Below are 16,024 nucleotides of genomic sequence, written 5' to 3'. Positions count from 1 at the left end.
GCTGTTATCTCCTGGACAGAGGGTCCTGAGGCTCCAATGAGATGATGTGTGTGTCATACTCAACATTGTACAGTGGACACTGTAGGTGGCTAATAAGTGTCATTCTGGCCGGGTGCCATGGCTCACACCTGTAATCCCAGTACTTTGGTAGGCAGAGGTAGGCAGATCACTTGAGCCCAAGAGCTTGAGACTAGCCTGGGCAACAAAGTGAGACCCAGTTTATAAAAAATCAAAAAACTTCGGCCAGGCACAGTGGCTCACACCTGGTAATCTCAGCACATTGAATGGCTGAGGCAAGAGGATCGCTTGAGTCTAGGAGTTCCAGACCCGCCATGGCAACATGGTGAAACCCCATTTCTACAAAAATACAAAAACTAGCTGGATGCGGTGGTGGGTGCCTGTAGTCTCAGCTACTCAGGAAGCTAAGGCGGAAGGATCACTTGAGCCAGGGAGGTCAAGGAGCGGTGAGCCATGATCATGCCACTGCACTCTAGCCTGGGCAACAGAGTGAGATCCTGTCTCAACCAATCAATCAATCAATATTTTTTAAGTAAACAAATAAATAAATAGTAAGAAAAATAAACGTCATTCTACCTCCCCCTAAAGCAAGAATCTGTCTGTTTAAGAAGCTGGCCCTAAGGGACTCCCAAAGCCAAATTTGGAAAATTTGAGCAGCAAAAAGAAGAATGTCGGCTGAGTGCGGTGGCTCATGCCTGTAATCCTAACACTTTGGGAGGCTGAGGTAGGTAGATTGCTTGAGTTCAGGAGTTTGAGACCAGCCTGAACAACATGGCGAAACTCCATCCCTACAAAAAATATTTAAAAATTGCTGGGTTTGGTGGCACAAGCCTATAGTCCCAGCTATCTCGGGGGGCTGAGGCAGGAGGATCACTTGAGCACAGGAGGCCAAGGCTGCAGTAAGCCATGACTGTGCCACCACCCTCTAGTCTGGGGTGCTATGGTTTGGCTGTGTCTCCACCCAAATCTCATCTTGAATTGTAGCTCCCATAATTCCCATATGTTGTGGGAGGGACCCAGTGGGAGATAATTGAATCATGGGGACAGTTTCCTCCTTACTGTTCTCATGGTAGTGAATAAGTCTCATGAGATCTGTTAATTTTATAAGAGGTTTCCCTTTTCACTTGGTGCCCATTCTCTCTTGTCTGCCACCTGTAAGACGTACCTTTCACCTTCTGCCATGATTGTAAGGCCTCCCCAGCCACATGGAACTGTGAGTCCATTAAACCTCTTTTTCTGGCTGGGCATGGTGGCTCATGTCTGTAATCCCAGCATTTGGGGAGGCCAAGGCAAGCAGATCACGTAAGGTCAGGAGTTCAACACCAGCCTGCCCAACACGGTGAAAGCCCATCTCTACAAAAATACAAAAATTAGCCAGGCATGATAGCAGATGCCTGTAATCCCAGCTACTCAGGAGGCTGAGGCAGGAGAATTGCTTGAACCTAGGAGGCAGAGGTTCCAGTGAGCTGAGATTGTGCCATTGCACTCCAGCCTGGGTGACAGAGTGAGACACCATCTCAAAATAAATAAATAAATAAATAAATAACAATAAACCTCTTTTTCTTTATAAATTACCAAGTCTTGGGTATGTCTTTATCAGCAGCATGAAAATGGACTAATATACTGGGTGATCAAGCAAGACCCTGTCTCAAAAATAAATAAACAAAAAAATAAAAATAAACAAAGAAAGGAAAAAAAGAGCGCCAAGGTCATGAAAGACAAGGAAAGATTAAATTTTCAGATTGGAGGAGACCAAGGAGACGTGATGACTAAATGTGATGTGGGGCCCTAAAGGTGATCCTGGATCAGAAAACAAGGCCATGAGTGGGAAAACTTGGGGAAATCCAAATAAAGTCTGGAGTCTGGTTAACACTGATGTCCAGTGTTGATTCTTAGTTATGACAAATGGATCATAGTCTTGTAAGATGTTAGCATTAGGGGAAACCTATCAAAATCTCAATGGCCTTTTTTGCAGAAATGGAACTGATCCTAAAATTTATATGAAAACACAAAGGACTCAGGAATCTTGAAAAAGAATAATAATGCTGCAGGACTCACACTTCCTAATTTCAAAACTTACTACAAGGCTACAGTAATCAAGAGAGTGTAGTACCAGCATAGGGAGAGACACAGAAACCAATGGGATAGAAGTGAGAGCCCTGAAATGAATCCAGACAGCTAAGGGCAACTGATTTGAAATAAGGGTGCCAAGACCATTCAATGGGGAAAGAATAGTCTTTTTAACAAACAGTGCTGAGACAACTGAATAGATGCATGCAAAAGAGTGAAGTTAGTCTGTGTGTGGCGGCTCACACCTGCAATCTCAACACTTTAGCAAGCTGAGGTGGGAGGATCACTTGAGCCCAGGAGGTTGAGCTGTAGTGAGCTATGATCACAACACTGCACTCCAGCCTAGGTGACAGAGCAAGGTCCTATCTCAAGAAAAAAAAAAAAAAAAAAAGAGAGAGAGAGAGAGAGAGAGAGAGAATGAATTAATTTGGATCCCTACCTCACACCATATAAAAAAATTAACTCAAAACAGATGAAAGACCTAAATGTAAGAGCTGAAAGTATAAAACTCTTAAAAGAAAACACAGAAATAAATCATGACCTTGGATTTGGCAATGGTTTCTTTGAGATGTGGCACCAGAAGTACAACAAGCAAAAGAAAAAGAGAAATGTGATTTCACCAAAATTAAAATTTTTTGTTGCACTAATGGACCCTGTCAGGAAAGTGAAAAGATAACCCGTAGTACAGGAGAAAATGTCTGCAAATTACACATCTGATGAGGGCTAGTATCCAGAATTTAGAAAGAACTTTCATGACTCAACAAACATAAACAATCCAATTATTAACAGTAGTGGGGCCGGGTGCAGTGGTTACATCTGTCATCTCAACACTTTGGGAGGCTGAGGCAAAGAGGATCACTTGAGGCCAGGAGTTCAAGACCAGCCTAGGTAGCATAGTGAAACCCCTAAAAACCAAGTGCATACACACAGGTAAGCATGCACATACACAAAAATGCACATGCACACTCATGCATAGTCACACATCTGTGATACAATCGTGCAGTCACACATGCATGCAAACAAACACTAAATGCAAATTACATTTTAGGGTACCCCTTGAAAATCTGAATATTGCCTATGAATTAGACAATATAATTCAGTGCATGTAATTTTCTTAGGTGTGATCTAAGAAAATGGTCTTGAGATCAGGTAACATAATGCCTTTTTTTAAGTATACATTATGGTCAAGTATTTAAGAGTGAAGCACTATCATATCTGTAACTTGCTTTCAAATGCTGCAGCCAAAAAATGTGTAGAGAAATGGGTGGATGGGTGAATTGGTAGATGGATGGATGGATGAAGGGAGGGACAGAGGGAGAATGGATGGAGGAAGAGTGGATGAATGGAAGGATGACGGGTGCATGTATGGATGGATGAATGAAGGGTGGACGAATGGATGAAGGGCAGATGGATGGTAGATAAATGGATAGGGGTAGTGGGTGGATAGCTGGGTGGAGAAAGGAAAGAAGAAAGGAAGAAAGGAGGGAGGGAGAGTAAATGGATGGATGGATGATGGAGGGATGAAGGGAGGTGCAGAGGGAGGGTGGATGGATGGATGAAGGGTGGATGGATGGAGAGAAGATGACTGGATAAAGGGTAGTAGGTGGATGGATGGGTGGAGGGAGGGAGGGAGGAAAGAAAAAGGGAGGAAGGGTGAATGAATGGAGGGAGAGAGGACGGATGGATGGAGGGATGAAGAGAGGGATAGATGGAGGGATGGAGAGAGGGATGGAGGGTGGATGGAAGGATTAATGAAAGGATATAGGCAAAACATTAATTTATAAATTAATTTATATAGGTGAAAGTCTTATGGTTGTTTATTACATTAACGTTTTCAATTTCACTCTAAATTTATAAATGTCCCCTTATAAAAGACACCCACACAAATGTCCCCTTCTGCTTGAGATCTTGGGGAGAAAAGGAGAGCACAAACCTTTCTCCTCTTCTTTACTAAATTTGTGGCATCAAAACAATCTTAAAAGATTGGAGTGACAGCCCCCGTTCAACAAGCAACAAGCAAAACAGGTTCAGAAGGGTAGGTGCTGAGATGTGGAGAGTCGAGACCCCAGCTCCCCGCTGCCTGGGCCCTGGTGCTAGAAGAAGAGAAAGAGGTCCCTGCACCATGCCCATCCTAGCCCCAACATGAACCCATCTTCCCTCCATGCCCTGAGGTTGTGCCCGGGCCACTCACGGCAATTTGGTGGAAAGGAGGGGCTGGCATTTGCTGAGCCACCTCAAACCGGATTGAGATGTCACCCAGGGAGCAAAATCTAAGTGACAGAGCCAGGTCTCCCCCTAATCAGAACAACAGTCTGGCCAGCTGAGAACACAAGGTTCCTTCCTGCCCCCTGAGGAGGAGGCCAGCGCCAGTGTCCCCGCCCTGCACCGCTGGTTTAATGGCATTACAACAAGAACAGTGTGTTCAGCCAAGCTGGGCATGATCCTGTCTGACTTCTCATTCTTACAACCTCTGCAAAGGGCTGTTAATCCCAGGAAACAGGCAGTCTCGGCGCCACGATTCCTCCAAGCTGAACCCCAGGGGCCTCAATGTGATCAGAAAAGGAGTGAGAGGTTTATGGGCTGGTAGGGCCCTGGGTGCTGTAATGGCAACTGGTTTCCATTAGGGGTGACATTTCTGCCAAGGCTGGGGCTGTAGCTTGAGCCAGAGGCTCTGCTGGGATTGCAGCCAGGATGCAAACGGCCCAGCCAGTGAGCCTGCCACCAGCCCACGGAGTTAACAGAGGGGTGATGGACTTTAAATATAGATGTGTATGGCCGGGTGCAGTGGCTCACGCCTGTAATCCCAACAGTTTGGGAGGTCGAAGAAGGTGGATCACCTGAGGTCAGGAGTTTGAGACCATCCTGGTCTACATGGTGAAACCCTGTCACTACCAAAAATACAAAAATAATTAGCCGGGCATGGTGGCAGGTGCCTGTAATCCCAGCTACTCGAGAGGCTGAGGCAGGAGAAGCGCTTGAACCTGGGAGATGGAGGTTGCAGTGAGCTGAGATTGTGCCACTGCACTCCAGCCTGGGCGACAGAGTGAGACTCTGTCAAAAAAAAAAAAAAAAAGAGATATATATATATATGTATGTATCTAGATGTCTATGAACACACATGTACACAGCATATACATATATATGCACATATATACAGTTGACCCTTGAAAAATACAGGTTTGAACTGCCCATGTCACTAATATGTGGATTTTCTTCCACTTCTGCCTGAGACAGCAGGACCCATCCCTCCTCTTCCTCCTCCTCCTCCGCCCATTCAACATGAAGATGACAAGGAAGAAGACCTTTACAACGATCCATTCCCACTTCTTGAACAGTCAAGATATTTTGTCTTCTTTATTATTGTTTTTTCACCTGAGCCTGCCAGTGTACCTTATGATTTTTTTAATAACAATTTTGTTCCTCTAGCTTACATTATTGTAAGAATACAGTATATCATACATAGAAAGTACAAAATCTGTGTTCAATGACTCTTTCTGTCATCACTAACGCTTCTGGTCAATAGTAAGCTACAGGTAAAGTTTAGTTAAGTTTAGTTTTGAGACAGGGTCTTGCTCTGTCACCCAGGCTGGAGTACAGTGGCATGACCATGGCTCACTGCAGTCCCAATCTTCCAGGCTCAAGCGATCCTCCTGCCTCAGCCTCTTGAGTAGCTGGGACTACAGGCATGCACCACCACATCCAGCTGGGGTTTTTTTGTTTTTGTTTTTGTTTTGATACAGATGGGATTTCACCATGTTGCCCAGGTTGGTCTCAAACTCCTGGGCTCCAGCTATCCTCCCGCCTCAGCCTCCCAAAGTGCCGAGATTACAGGTGTGAGCCCCCACACCCGGTCGGGAACTCTACTTTTTGTTCAAGGTTTTATAAACTTACAACTGCTCTTAAAAACTTAAGTTTATTGGCCGGGCGCAGTGGCTCACGCCTATAATCCCAGCACTTTGGGAGGCCGAGGTGGGTGGATCACAAGGTCAGGAGATCGAGACCATCCTGGCTAACACAGTGAAACCCCGTCTCTACTAAAATACAAAATTAGCTGGGCATGGTGGCGGGCGCCTGTAATCCCAGCTACTTGGGAGGCTGAGGCAGGAGAATGGCGGGTGAACCCGGGAGGCAGAGCTTGCAGTGAGCTGAGATCACGCCACTGCACTCCAGCCTGGGCAACAGAGCGAGACTCCATCTCTTAAAAAAATAATAATAAGTCTATTAATTCAAAGAAAAATACACACACACATCTTATACAATCAGAATTGCAAAATAATAGACCTAGGATAAATGAATGGCAGACACAGCTCTAAGTTCACCTTGTCTTCGCACTCAGCGTGCCTGTATGGAGAAACTCCCAGAGCCTCTGCACTAAGGGAAGGCTCAAGGCAGTGGGGAATCCGGCCCCATAGCAGCAGCTCTATGTCAGGTCTGGGTGCAGTGGTGCCGTGAGGCAGAGTGGTGATCATCATTGTCAGCCCTGGGCCACAGCCTAAATGTCCGTAAGAAATAAATAGCAGACTCGCGCAGTGGCTCAAGCCTGTAATCCCAGCACTTTGGGAGGCCGAGATGGGCGGATCACGAGGTCAGCAGATCGAGACTATCCTGGCTAACATGGTGAAACCCCGTCTCTACTAAAAAATACAAAAAAACTAGCTGGATGAGGTGGTGGGCGCCTGTAGTCCCAGCTACTTGGGAGACTGAGGCAGGAGAATGGCGTAAACCTGGGAGGCGAAGCTTGCAGTGAGCTGAGATCCGGCCACTGCACTCCAGCCTGGGCAACACAGCGAGACTCCGTCTCAAAAGAAAAAAAAGAAAGAAATAGCAATGGGCCGGGTGCGGTGGCTCATGTCTGTAATCCCAACACTTTGGGAGGCCAAGGTGGGCAGATCACGTGAGGTCAGAAGTTCAAGACCAACCTGCCCAACATGGTGAAACTCCATCTCTGCTGGAATACAAAGATTAGCCAGGCGTGGTGGTGGGCACCTGCAATCTCAGCTACTCCAGAGGCTGAGGTGGGAGAATCACTTGAACCCTGGAGACAGAGGTTGCAGTGAGCTGAGATCACGCCACTGCACTCCAGCCTGGGTGACAGAGTGAGACTCTGTCTCAAAAAAAAAAAAAAAAAAAAAAAGAAAAGAAAAGAAAGAAATAAATAGTAATGCATGCATGCATTCCACAGAATTCTCCCCTTGCTGGGGAGATAAGGGATCCCTGTGTCAGCTGCAGTGTTAGGTCCCTTAGAGCAGGGGTCCGCAGCTCCTAGGGCCATGGACCAGTACTGATTCATGGCCTGTTAGGAACCGGGTAACACAGCAGGCGGTAGTGGCAGGCCGGCAGTCAAAAACTTCATCTGTATTTACAGCCGCTCGCCATCACTCACATTACCACGTGAGCTCCGCCTCCTGTCAGATCAGCAGCGGCAGCATTAGATTCTCCCAGAAGCGTGAACCCTATTGTGAACTATGCTTGTGTGGGATTTAGGTTGCATGCCCCTAATGAGAATCTAATGCCTGATGATCTGTCACTGTCTCCCATCACCCCTAGATGGGACTGTCCAGTTGCTGGAAAACAAGCTCAGAGCTCCCACTGCTTCTACATGATGGTGAGTTGTATCATTGTTTCCTTATATATTGCAATGTCATAATAAGAGAAATAAAGTGCAAAATAAACATAATGTCCTTGAATTATCCTGAAACTATCTCCTGCATCTGCGCCCCGGTCCGTGGAAAAATTGTCTTCCACAAAATTAATCTTTGGTGCCCAAAAGGCTGACTACTGCTGCCTTAGAGGCTCACTCATGCTGCTTTTTTTTGAGAAGGAATATTGCTTTGTCACCTAGACTGAAGTGCAGTGGTGTGATCTCAGTTCATTGCAACCTCCACCTCCCAGGTTTAAGCAGTTCTCCTGCCTCAGCCTCCCGAGTAGCTGGGATTACAGGCACGCACCACCACACCCGGCTAATTTTGTATTTTAGTAGAGATGGGGTTTCACCATGTTGGCCAGGCTGGTCTCAAAATCCTGACCTCCAGTGATCCGCCCGCCTCAGCCTCCCAAAGTGCTGGGATTACAGGTTGAGCCACGGCACCCATCTCATGCTGCTTTTTGGATCCTGCATGGCCCAGGAAGGGCAGCACCTGAAAATCTTACCTGCAGTGGGTGGGAGGGTGGCTGTAGCTGCAGGTAGCACTGGCTGGGGGAGTACCAGCTTCCGAGGGAGAGGTAGCTGGGCAGGTACTGAGCCCCCACGGGCTTTCCATTCAGTGTTGTCACCTTGGTCTGAAGAACGGAAGACACTTAGGTCAACACCTGAGTCCCGAGAGCAGAAAGGGGATCTTGGGGATGCTTCTGCCTGCTCTGCTCAGAAGAAACACCCTCTCATGCTCCAGTATCCCTTTGGAGAACCCCCTCCCCAATCCTCAGGGAGTAGTATCCAGTTGTCCAGCCCGGTCTTCCTAGCTCCAAGAAGCAAGCGTCCAGCTGGGCACTGTGACTCAGCTGGGCAATGTGACTCACGCCTCTAATCACAGCACTTCAGGAGGCTGTGGCAGGTGGATCATCTAAAGCCAGGAGTTCAAGACCAGTCTGGTCAACATGGTGAAATCCTGTCTCTAATAAAAAGAATACAAAAATTAGCCAGGAGTGATGGGGCACAACTGTAATCCCAGCTACTCAGGAGGCTGAGGCATAAGAATTGCTTGAACTCAGGAGGCAGAGGCTGCCGTGAGCCGAGATCACACCACTGCACTCCAGCCTGGGCAACAGAGCAAGACTCCCTCTCAAAAAAAAAAAAAAAGAAGAAGAAGAAGAAAGTGTCAAAAATTGGTCGAAGGGTGTTGGGGGCCAGGCACAGTGGGTTCATAGCTGTAATCTCAGCATTTTGGGAGGCAGAGGTGGGAGAATCACTTGGGCCCAGAAGTTCAAGACCAGCCTGGGCAACACAGCAAGATCCAGTCTCCACAAAAAAATTTTTGAAAATTACTGGGGCTTGGTGGCACATGCCTGGAGACTCAGCTACTAGGGGAGGTTGAGGCAGGAGGATCACTTGAATCCAGGAGTTCAAAGCTGCAATTAGCTATGATCACACCATTGCACTCCAGCCTGGACAACAGAGCTAAACCACGTCTCTGAAATTATTTTAAAAAGAAGTTGGGCTGGGCGCGGTGGCTCACACCTATAATCCCAGCACTTTGGGAGGCCAAGGTAGGCAGATCACGAGGTCAGGAGATCAAGACCATCCTGGCCAACATGGTGAAACCCTGTCTCTACTAAAATACAAAAAATTAGCTGGGTATGATGACGTGCACCTGTAGTCCCAGCTACTTGGGAGGCTGAGGCAGGGGAATCACTTGAACATGGGAGGCAGAGGTTGCAGTGAGCCAGGATTATGCCACTGCATTCCAGCCTGGGCAACAAGAGCAAAACTCCATCTCAAAAAAAAAAAAAAAAAAGTTGGCCTGCCTCTGTCTCTGGCTCCTGGGACTCTAAATAGGGTATAAACGGGCCATACCAGAAAGGCCAGTTGTGCGATTAGATGGCTGGGCTTTGAGCCACAGGATATCAGCCCCACCTCCAGGGAAGGGAGAGGGCAGGAGACTGAGATCAGTCCCATGGCCAATGATTTAATCAATCATGCAGATGAAATGAGTCCCCCACAAAAAACTTTGGATGCCAAAGCTCAGGTGAACTTTCCTGCTTAGCAATGCTCAGCTTGTGGGGATGATATATCCTGGTTCTGTGCAGAGAACACACAAAGCTTCCAATCTGGGAATCGCCCAGACCTCGCCCTATGCATCTCTCTCTTTGGTTGGTTCTAATTTGTGTCATTTTGCTATGGTAAAGCTGTAATTAAAAGGTGGTGGGGTAGTGGAATTTGCAGCCAGTGGGTGGGAAGCACAGGTGGCCCGGGGACCCCTGGACTTGCAGCTGGTGTCAGAATTCAGGGTAGTCTTATAGAGAGGGCTGTGCCCATCACCTGTGAAGTGTTGCCCAGCTCATCCGGTAGATGGTGTCAGAAGTCACTGCAACCTCCCACCTGGTATGGGGTGGGCAGGGCAGCTCTGGTTCCTCAATGAGTCTGAGAGATGCCAGGCTATGGTCATTCTCTTAAAACAGGACAGTGGGGCCAGGCGCAGTGGCTCACACCTATAATCCCAGCACTATGGGAGGCCGAGACGGGGGATCATGAGGTCAGGAGATCAAGATCATCCTGGCTAATATGGTGAAAATCATCTCTACTAAAAATACAAAAAAATTAGTCAGGTGTGGTGGCGGGCGCCTGTAGTCCCAGCTACTCGGGAGGCTGAGGCAGGAGAATGGTGTGAACCCGGGAGGCGGAGCTTGCAGTGAGCCGAGATCGTGCCACTGCGCTCCAGCCTGGGCGACTGAGAGAGACTCCGTCTCAAACAATGAAAAAAAAAAAAACAGGACAGTGGGCCTGGCACAGTGGCTCACAGCTGTAATTCCAGCACTTTGGGAGGCCGAGACAGGTGGATTGCCTGAGGTCAGTAGTTCAAGACCAGCCTGACCAGCATGGTGAAACCCCCATCTCTACTAGAAATACAAAAATTAGCCAGGCGTGGTGGGGGGGCACCTGTAATCCCAGCTATTTAGGAGGCTGAGGCAGAAGAATCACTTGAACCTGGGAGGCAGGGGTTGCAGTGAGTCAAGAATGCACCGCTGCACTCCAGCCTAGGCGACAGAGCAAGACTCTGCATTTAAAAAAAATAAAAAAACAAAAACAGAACAGTGGCCCAGGTGACCAAACAGCTGCTGTGTGTCGAACAGCAGATCCAACACAAGAAAGCGTGAACACATCTGGCTGTGAATGTCGAGTGGCAAAGGCAGTGGCTTCGGTGGTTAAAACCTTTAGGGACATGATGCCCACAGAGGACAAAGTGACCACAGTGTCCTCAGTTCCCATCTATGTGTTTACTCTCTGCAGTGCCGCCAGGTCCACTGCCAGTTCCCAAAGCCAAGCGCTGGGACATCCTCTCCAGTCCCTCCTGTTCTTCCCTCCCCTGATGATGGGACATCAAGGCCTGCCGGATCTACTTCTTCAAGAGCTCCAGTTTGGGGACCTCTCTGTCCTCATCTCCTGTCTGCCTGCCTGGGCCCTCCCTGAGCCACCCCTCACTGAAGACTCTGGAGTGATCACTGGGTATCAAAAATCAGATCAGGCCAGACATGGCGGCTCATGGCCTGTAATCTCTATGCTTTGGGAGGCTGAAGTGGAAGGATGGCTTGAAGCCAGGAGTTTGAGACCAGCCTGGGCAACATAGCAAGATCCCGTCTCTACAGAAAAATTTATTATTTATTGATTTATTTGTTTGTTTGTTTTTGAGATGGAGTCTCACTCTGTTGCCCAGGCTGGGGTGCAATGGCGCAATCTCGGCTCACTGCAACCTCTGCCTCTCAGGTTCAAGCAATTCTCCTGCCTCAGTCTCCCGAGTGGCTGAGATTACAGGTGCCTGCCACAACACCTGGCTAATTTTTGTATTTTTAGTAGAGACGGGATTTCCCCATGTTGGCCAGGCTGGTCTCGAACTCCTGACCTCAGGTGATCTGCCCAACTCAGCCTCTCAAAGTGCTAGGATTACAGGCATGAGCCACTGTGCCCAGCCTCTACAGAAAATTTTAAAAATTAGCTGGGTGTGGTGCTAATTACAGGCATGCACCTGTAATCTCAGGTACTTGGGAAGCTAACTCAGGAGGACTGCTTTAGCCCAGCAGTTCGAGGCTGCAGTGAGCTATGATGGTGCCACTGCACTGCAGCCTGAGCAACTGAGCGAGACCCTGTCTCTTAAAAAATAAACAAAAAATAAGATCACTCTTTCCCCCGATACTGCCTTCCACTGAGCACCCCTGTGAGGTGGCGGAAACCACCGTTGGCTCTCTACCCGATCTCTTTCCAAAATGACTTAATGTGGTTGAGCACCTGTGAGACCATATAATCACAGTCTGCCTCTGAACCTCCACCCATGCTGTTCCACCCTCCCAGAAGCAGCCTGGCTGACGTCCCCACAGTCAGGAGTCCATTTGGAGAGATCCACTCTGACAAGACTCCATTGGTATAACTGGTCCAGGCACCCTTATCTCTCTTTGACCTCCCACCCGATCCCAGGATGGCTGTGTTGTCCATCCCACTGTCCAGCGGAACGTGTACTGCTGCAGGGCTAGGATGGGCTCCAGGCCCACTGATCAGGTGCCTGCACCCAGCCTAGGGGAGGCCCCAAGTCCGTACCTGCTGACTGAATAACAAGGGTCCGTGGGACTCACCCACCTCAAGCCACACGTGCTGGGCTGACGTGGGGATGGAGGGGATTTCAAACCCCACCAGTCCACCCTGGGACACAGCTTCACTGGTGTAGATGTTATCCTTTGGTGTCAGCTCTGCCTTAATCTGGACTGTCACCCCCTCAGCTGGGCTGCCATCTGGGTAGGATAGCTCCACCTAGAAAAGGTCACCCAAGACATAACAGAGTTAAGACGGCCATGCGCCCCAAACTGATCTGCAGAATCAACACAATCTCCACTGGAATCCCAGCGGGCTTCTTTGCAGAAATTGACAAACTGCTCCTGAAATTCACATGGCATCCAACGGGTCCCAAATAGCGAAAACAATTCTTAAAGGGAACAAAAAAGAAGGACTCACAGGTTCAGGTGTGGTGGCCTGTGCCTGTGGTCCCAGCTACTCAAGAGGCTTCCAAGGCAGACATAGAAGGGTGGGTGCAGTGGCTCACACCTGTAATCCCAACACTTTGGGAGGCCAAAGCAGGAGGATCACTTGAGGCCACGAGTTCCAGAACAGCCTGGGTAACATAGTGAGACCTCACTACAAAAAACTTAAAAATTTCAGGTGTGGTGGCATGCGCCTATAGTCCCAACTATTCAGGAGGCTGAGGCAGGAGGATCACTTGAGTCTAGGAGTTCAAGGCTGCAGAGAGCTATGATGGTGCCACTGCACTCCAGCCTGGGTGACTGAATGAGACTCTGTCTCTTAAGAAAAAAGAAATGTTCTAAATGAAGTTGCATCCCTACCTCACACCATATACACAAATAAACTCAAATGGATCACAGACCTAAATGTAACAGCTAAAGCTATAACATTCTTAGAAGAAAACATAAGGGTAGACCTTCATGCCCTTGGATTTGGCAAAGAGGTCGTGAAGTACAAATTACATGTGCCGGCCATTAGTCTGATGCCATATCAGGGTATGGACAGTTCAGTGACACTTAAACCTCACCCATTCAGACTGGTTGGAGAGCCAGCTAGAATGGGCAGACATGGATGTTTTAAAAGGAGCTTCTGAAGAACCCTAAAACAGCCCTCAGCTGTGCAGGTATTTGGTGATGGAGTGAATCAGGATTCAGCCCACATGATCCTCATTAACCACTCCCTTCTTTTTCTTTTCCTTTTTTGAGAGAGAGTCTTGCTCTGTTGCCCAGGCTGGAGTGAAGTGGCCCGATCATAGCTCACTGCAGCCTCTACCTCCTGGGTTCAAGCAATCCTCCTGCCTCATCCTCCTGATAGCTGGGACCACAGGTGTGCAATACCATGCCTGGCTAATTTTTTAAAAAAAAATTTGTAGAGCTGGGGTCTTGCTCTATTGCCCAGGCTGGTCTCAAACTCCCAGTCTCAAGCAATCCTCCCACCTTGGTCTCTCAAAGTGTGAGCCACCAACGCCTGGCCTATTTTTATTTTTTGTAGAGACTGGATCTCACTATGTTGCCCAGGCTGGTCTCACACTTTTGGCCTCAAGTGGTCCTCTTTCCTCAGCCTCCCAAAGCACTGGAACTACAGGCATGAGTCACCATGCCCAGTCTAACCTCTCCTTTCTTGAATGCAGATGGTAGATATTTTCTGTTGTATGTGAAATGCTCTTTACCAAATTTGTAGCCTTAAACCTCTTCTTCACATACATTCTGACCCTGCACAAGGTACTTTAGTTTCTACACAAGCTGGGGCCCTCAAAGCCAGGAACACAGGAGATAGGTCTCTGTGCATGGGATAGAGGTGGTTCCAACACTGGCATGGAGAAGAAAAGGGAGGTTCCAAAGCAGAGCAAGAGGGTCAGAACTCAGTGAGAGGACAGCCAGCCAGCATCACTCATGGACAGCAAAAGGGAACTGGGTACAGGCAGACGCAGGGCCGGGGTGTGGCCCACTTTCCCCTTGCACGACACTGGGCTCTGTTGGCCTTGCCCCACTCCTGCTGCTGCAATTGGGGTGAAGTTACCCCAGGTTTATTTTTTTATTTTTTTTATTTTTTTATTTGAGACAGAGTCTCTGTCTCCTAGGCTGGAGTGTGGTGGTGTGATCTCAGCTCACTGCAACCTCCGCCTCCCGCATTCAAGCAATTCTCGTGCCTCAGTCTCCTGAGTCACTGGGATTATAGGTGTCCACCACCATGCCTGGCTAATTTTTGTATTTTTAGTAGAGACAGTATTTCACCACGTTGGCTAGGCTAGTCTTGAACTCCTGACCTCAGGTCATCCACCCACCTGGGCCTCCCAAAGTGCTGGGATTATAGTCATGAGCCACCACGCCCAGCCTACCCCAGTTTAGTAGTTAAAATAAGAATAATGACTGGGTGCAGTGGCTCACACCCGCAATCCCAGCACTTTGTGGGTCTGAGGTAGGAGAACTGCCTGAGCCCAGGAGTTTAAGACCAGTCTGGCCAACACAGCAAGATCCCATCTCTACAAAAAATTTAAAAATTAGTCAGGCACCATGGCTCATGCCTGCAATCTCAGCACTCTGGGAGGCTGAGGCAGGTGGATCACCTCAGGTCAGGAGTTCGAGACCAACCTGGCCAACATGGTGAAACTCCATCTCTACTAAAAATACAAAAATTAGCGGGATGTGGTGGGGCATGCCTGTAATCCCAGCTACTCAGGAGGCTGAGGCAGAAGAATCGCTTGAACCCAGGAGGCAGAGGTTGCAATTAGCCAAGATTGAGCCACTGCACTCCAGCCTGGGTGACAGAGCGAGACTCTTGTCTCAAAAATAAATAAATAAATAAAAATTTAAAAATAAAAATATTTGTTGGGCCTGGTGGCTCATGCCTGCAGTACCAGCTACTCAGGATGCTGAGGCAGGCAGATTGCTTGAGTCCAGGATATCGAGGCTGCAATGAGCTATGATCTCACCACTGCACTCCATCCTGGGCGACAGAGCAAAACCCTGTCTCTAAGAAAAAAACATATATAAGGATCACGACATCTGGACACCTCAAAATTTAATGTGCATAAGACTTGAGTGGTGGGTGGCAGGCAGAGCCTCGTTCAAAATGTCACACGGGTCTGCACCTGTCAGTCTCAGGAACAGGAGATCTACCTCTGCAGGGCTCTCAACTTAGGTCCTCAGGGGATAAAATCAACCCAGTGAAGGGCCAGGAGTGATAGCTCACTCCTGTAACCCGAGTACTTTGGGAGGCCAAGGCTGGAGGTTCACTTGAGGCCAGGAGTTCGAAATGAGCCTGGCCAACATGGCAAAACCCTGTCTCTACTAAAAATACAAAAATTAACTGGGCTTGATGGTATGTGCCTGTAATCTCAGCTACTCGGGAGGCTGAGGTAGGAGAATCACTTGAACCTGGGAGACGGAGGTTGCAGTGAGCCAAGATGAAGCCACTGCACTTCAACCTGGGCGACGGAGTGTGACTGTGTCTCAAAAAAAAAGTACCCATTGAAGAAACAGGACTGCCTTAGAGGAGCTGTTTTAATAAATGGCTACTCAAGGCCAGGCGCGGTGGCTCACGCCTATAATCCCAGCACTCTGGGAGGCCAAGGTGGGTGGATCATGAGGTCAAGAGATCAAGACCATCCTGGCTAACACGGTGAAACCCCGTCTCTACTAAAAAATACAAAAAATTAGCCAGGCAAAGTGGCAGGCACCTGTAGTCCCAGCTACTCAGGAGGCTGAGGCAGGAGAA

General features: G+C 48.4%; 1 protein-coding gene across 3 annotated transcripts in view; it reads right to left on the bottom strand.

The window, feature by feature from the left end:
• CPAMD8 (C3 and PZP like alpha-2-macroglobulin domain containing 8) overlaps nucleotides 1-16,024 on the bottom strand; it is a 120,964-nt gene that overhangs the window by 77,957 nt on the left and 26,983 nt on the right. For all 3 annotated transcript variants that reach the window (XM_017879539.1, XM_017879537.1, XM_017879538.1), the window contains exons 11-12: nucleotides 12,371-12,541; nucleotides 8,239-8,367 (exon numbers count right to left, since the gene is read on the bottom strand). In XM_017879539.1, the coding sequence (XP_017735028.1) occupies nucleotides 8,239-8,367; nucleotides 12,371-12,541 (300 nt within the window). The remainder of the gene's footprint in view (nucleotides 1-8,238; nucleotides 8,368-12,370; nucleotides 12,542-16,024) is intronic.

The sequence above is a fragment of the Rhinopithecus bieti genome, unplaced genomic scaffold (assembly GCF_001698545.2).
Source record: "Rhinopithecus bieti isolate Rb0 unplaced genomic scaffold, ASM169854v2 scaffold_9899, whole genome shotgun sequence".
Taxonomy (NCBI): Eukaryota; Metazoa; Chordata; class Mammalia; order Primates; family Cercopithecidae; genus Rhinopithecus; species Rhinopithecus bieti.
This window is presented reverse-complemented; position numbering and strand designations above follow the sequence as displayed.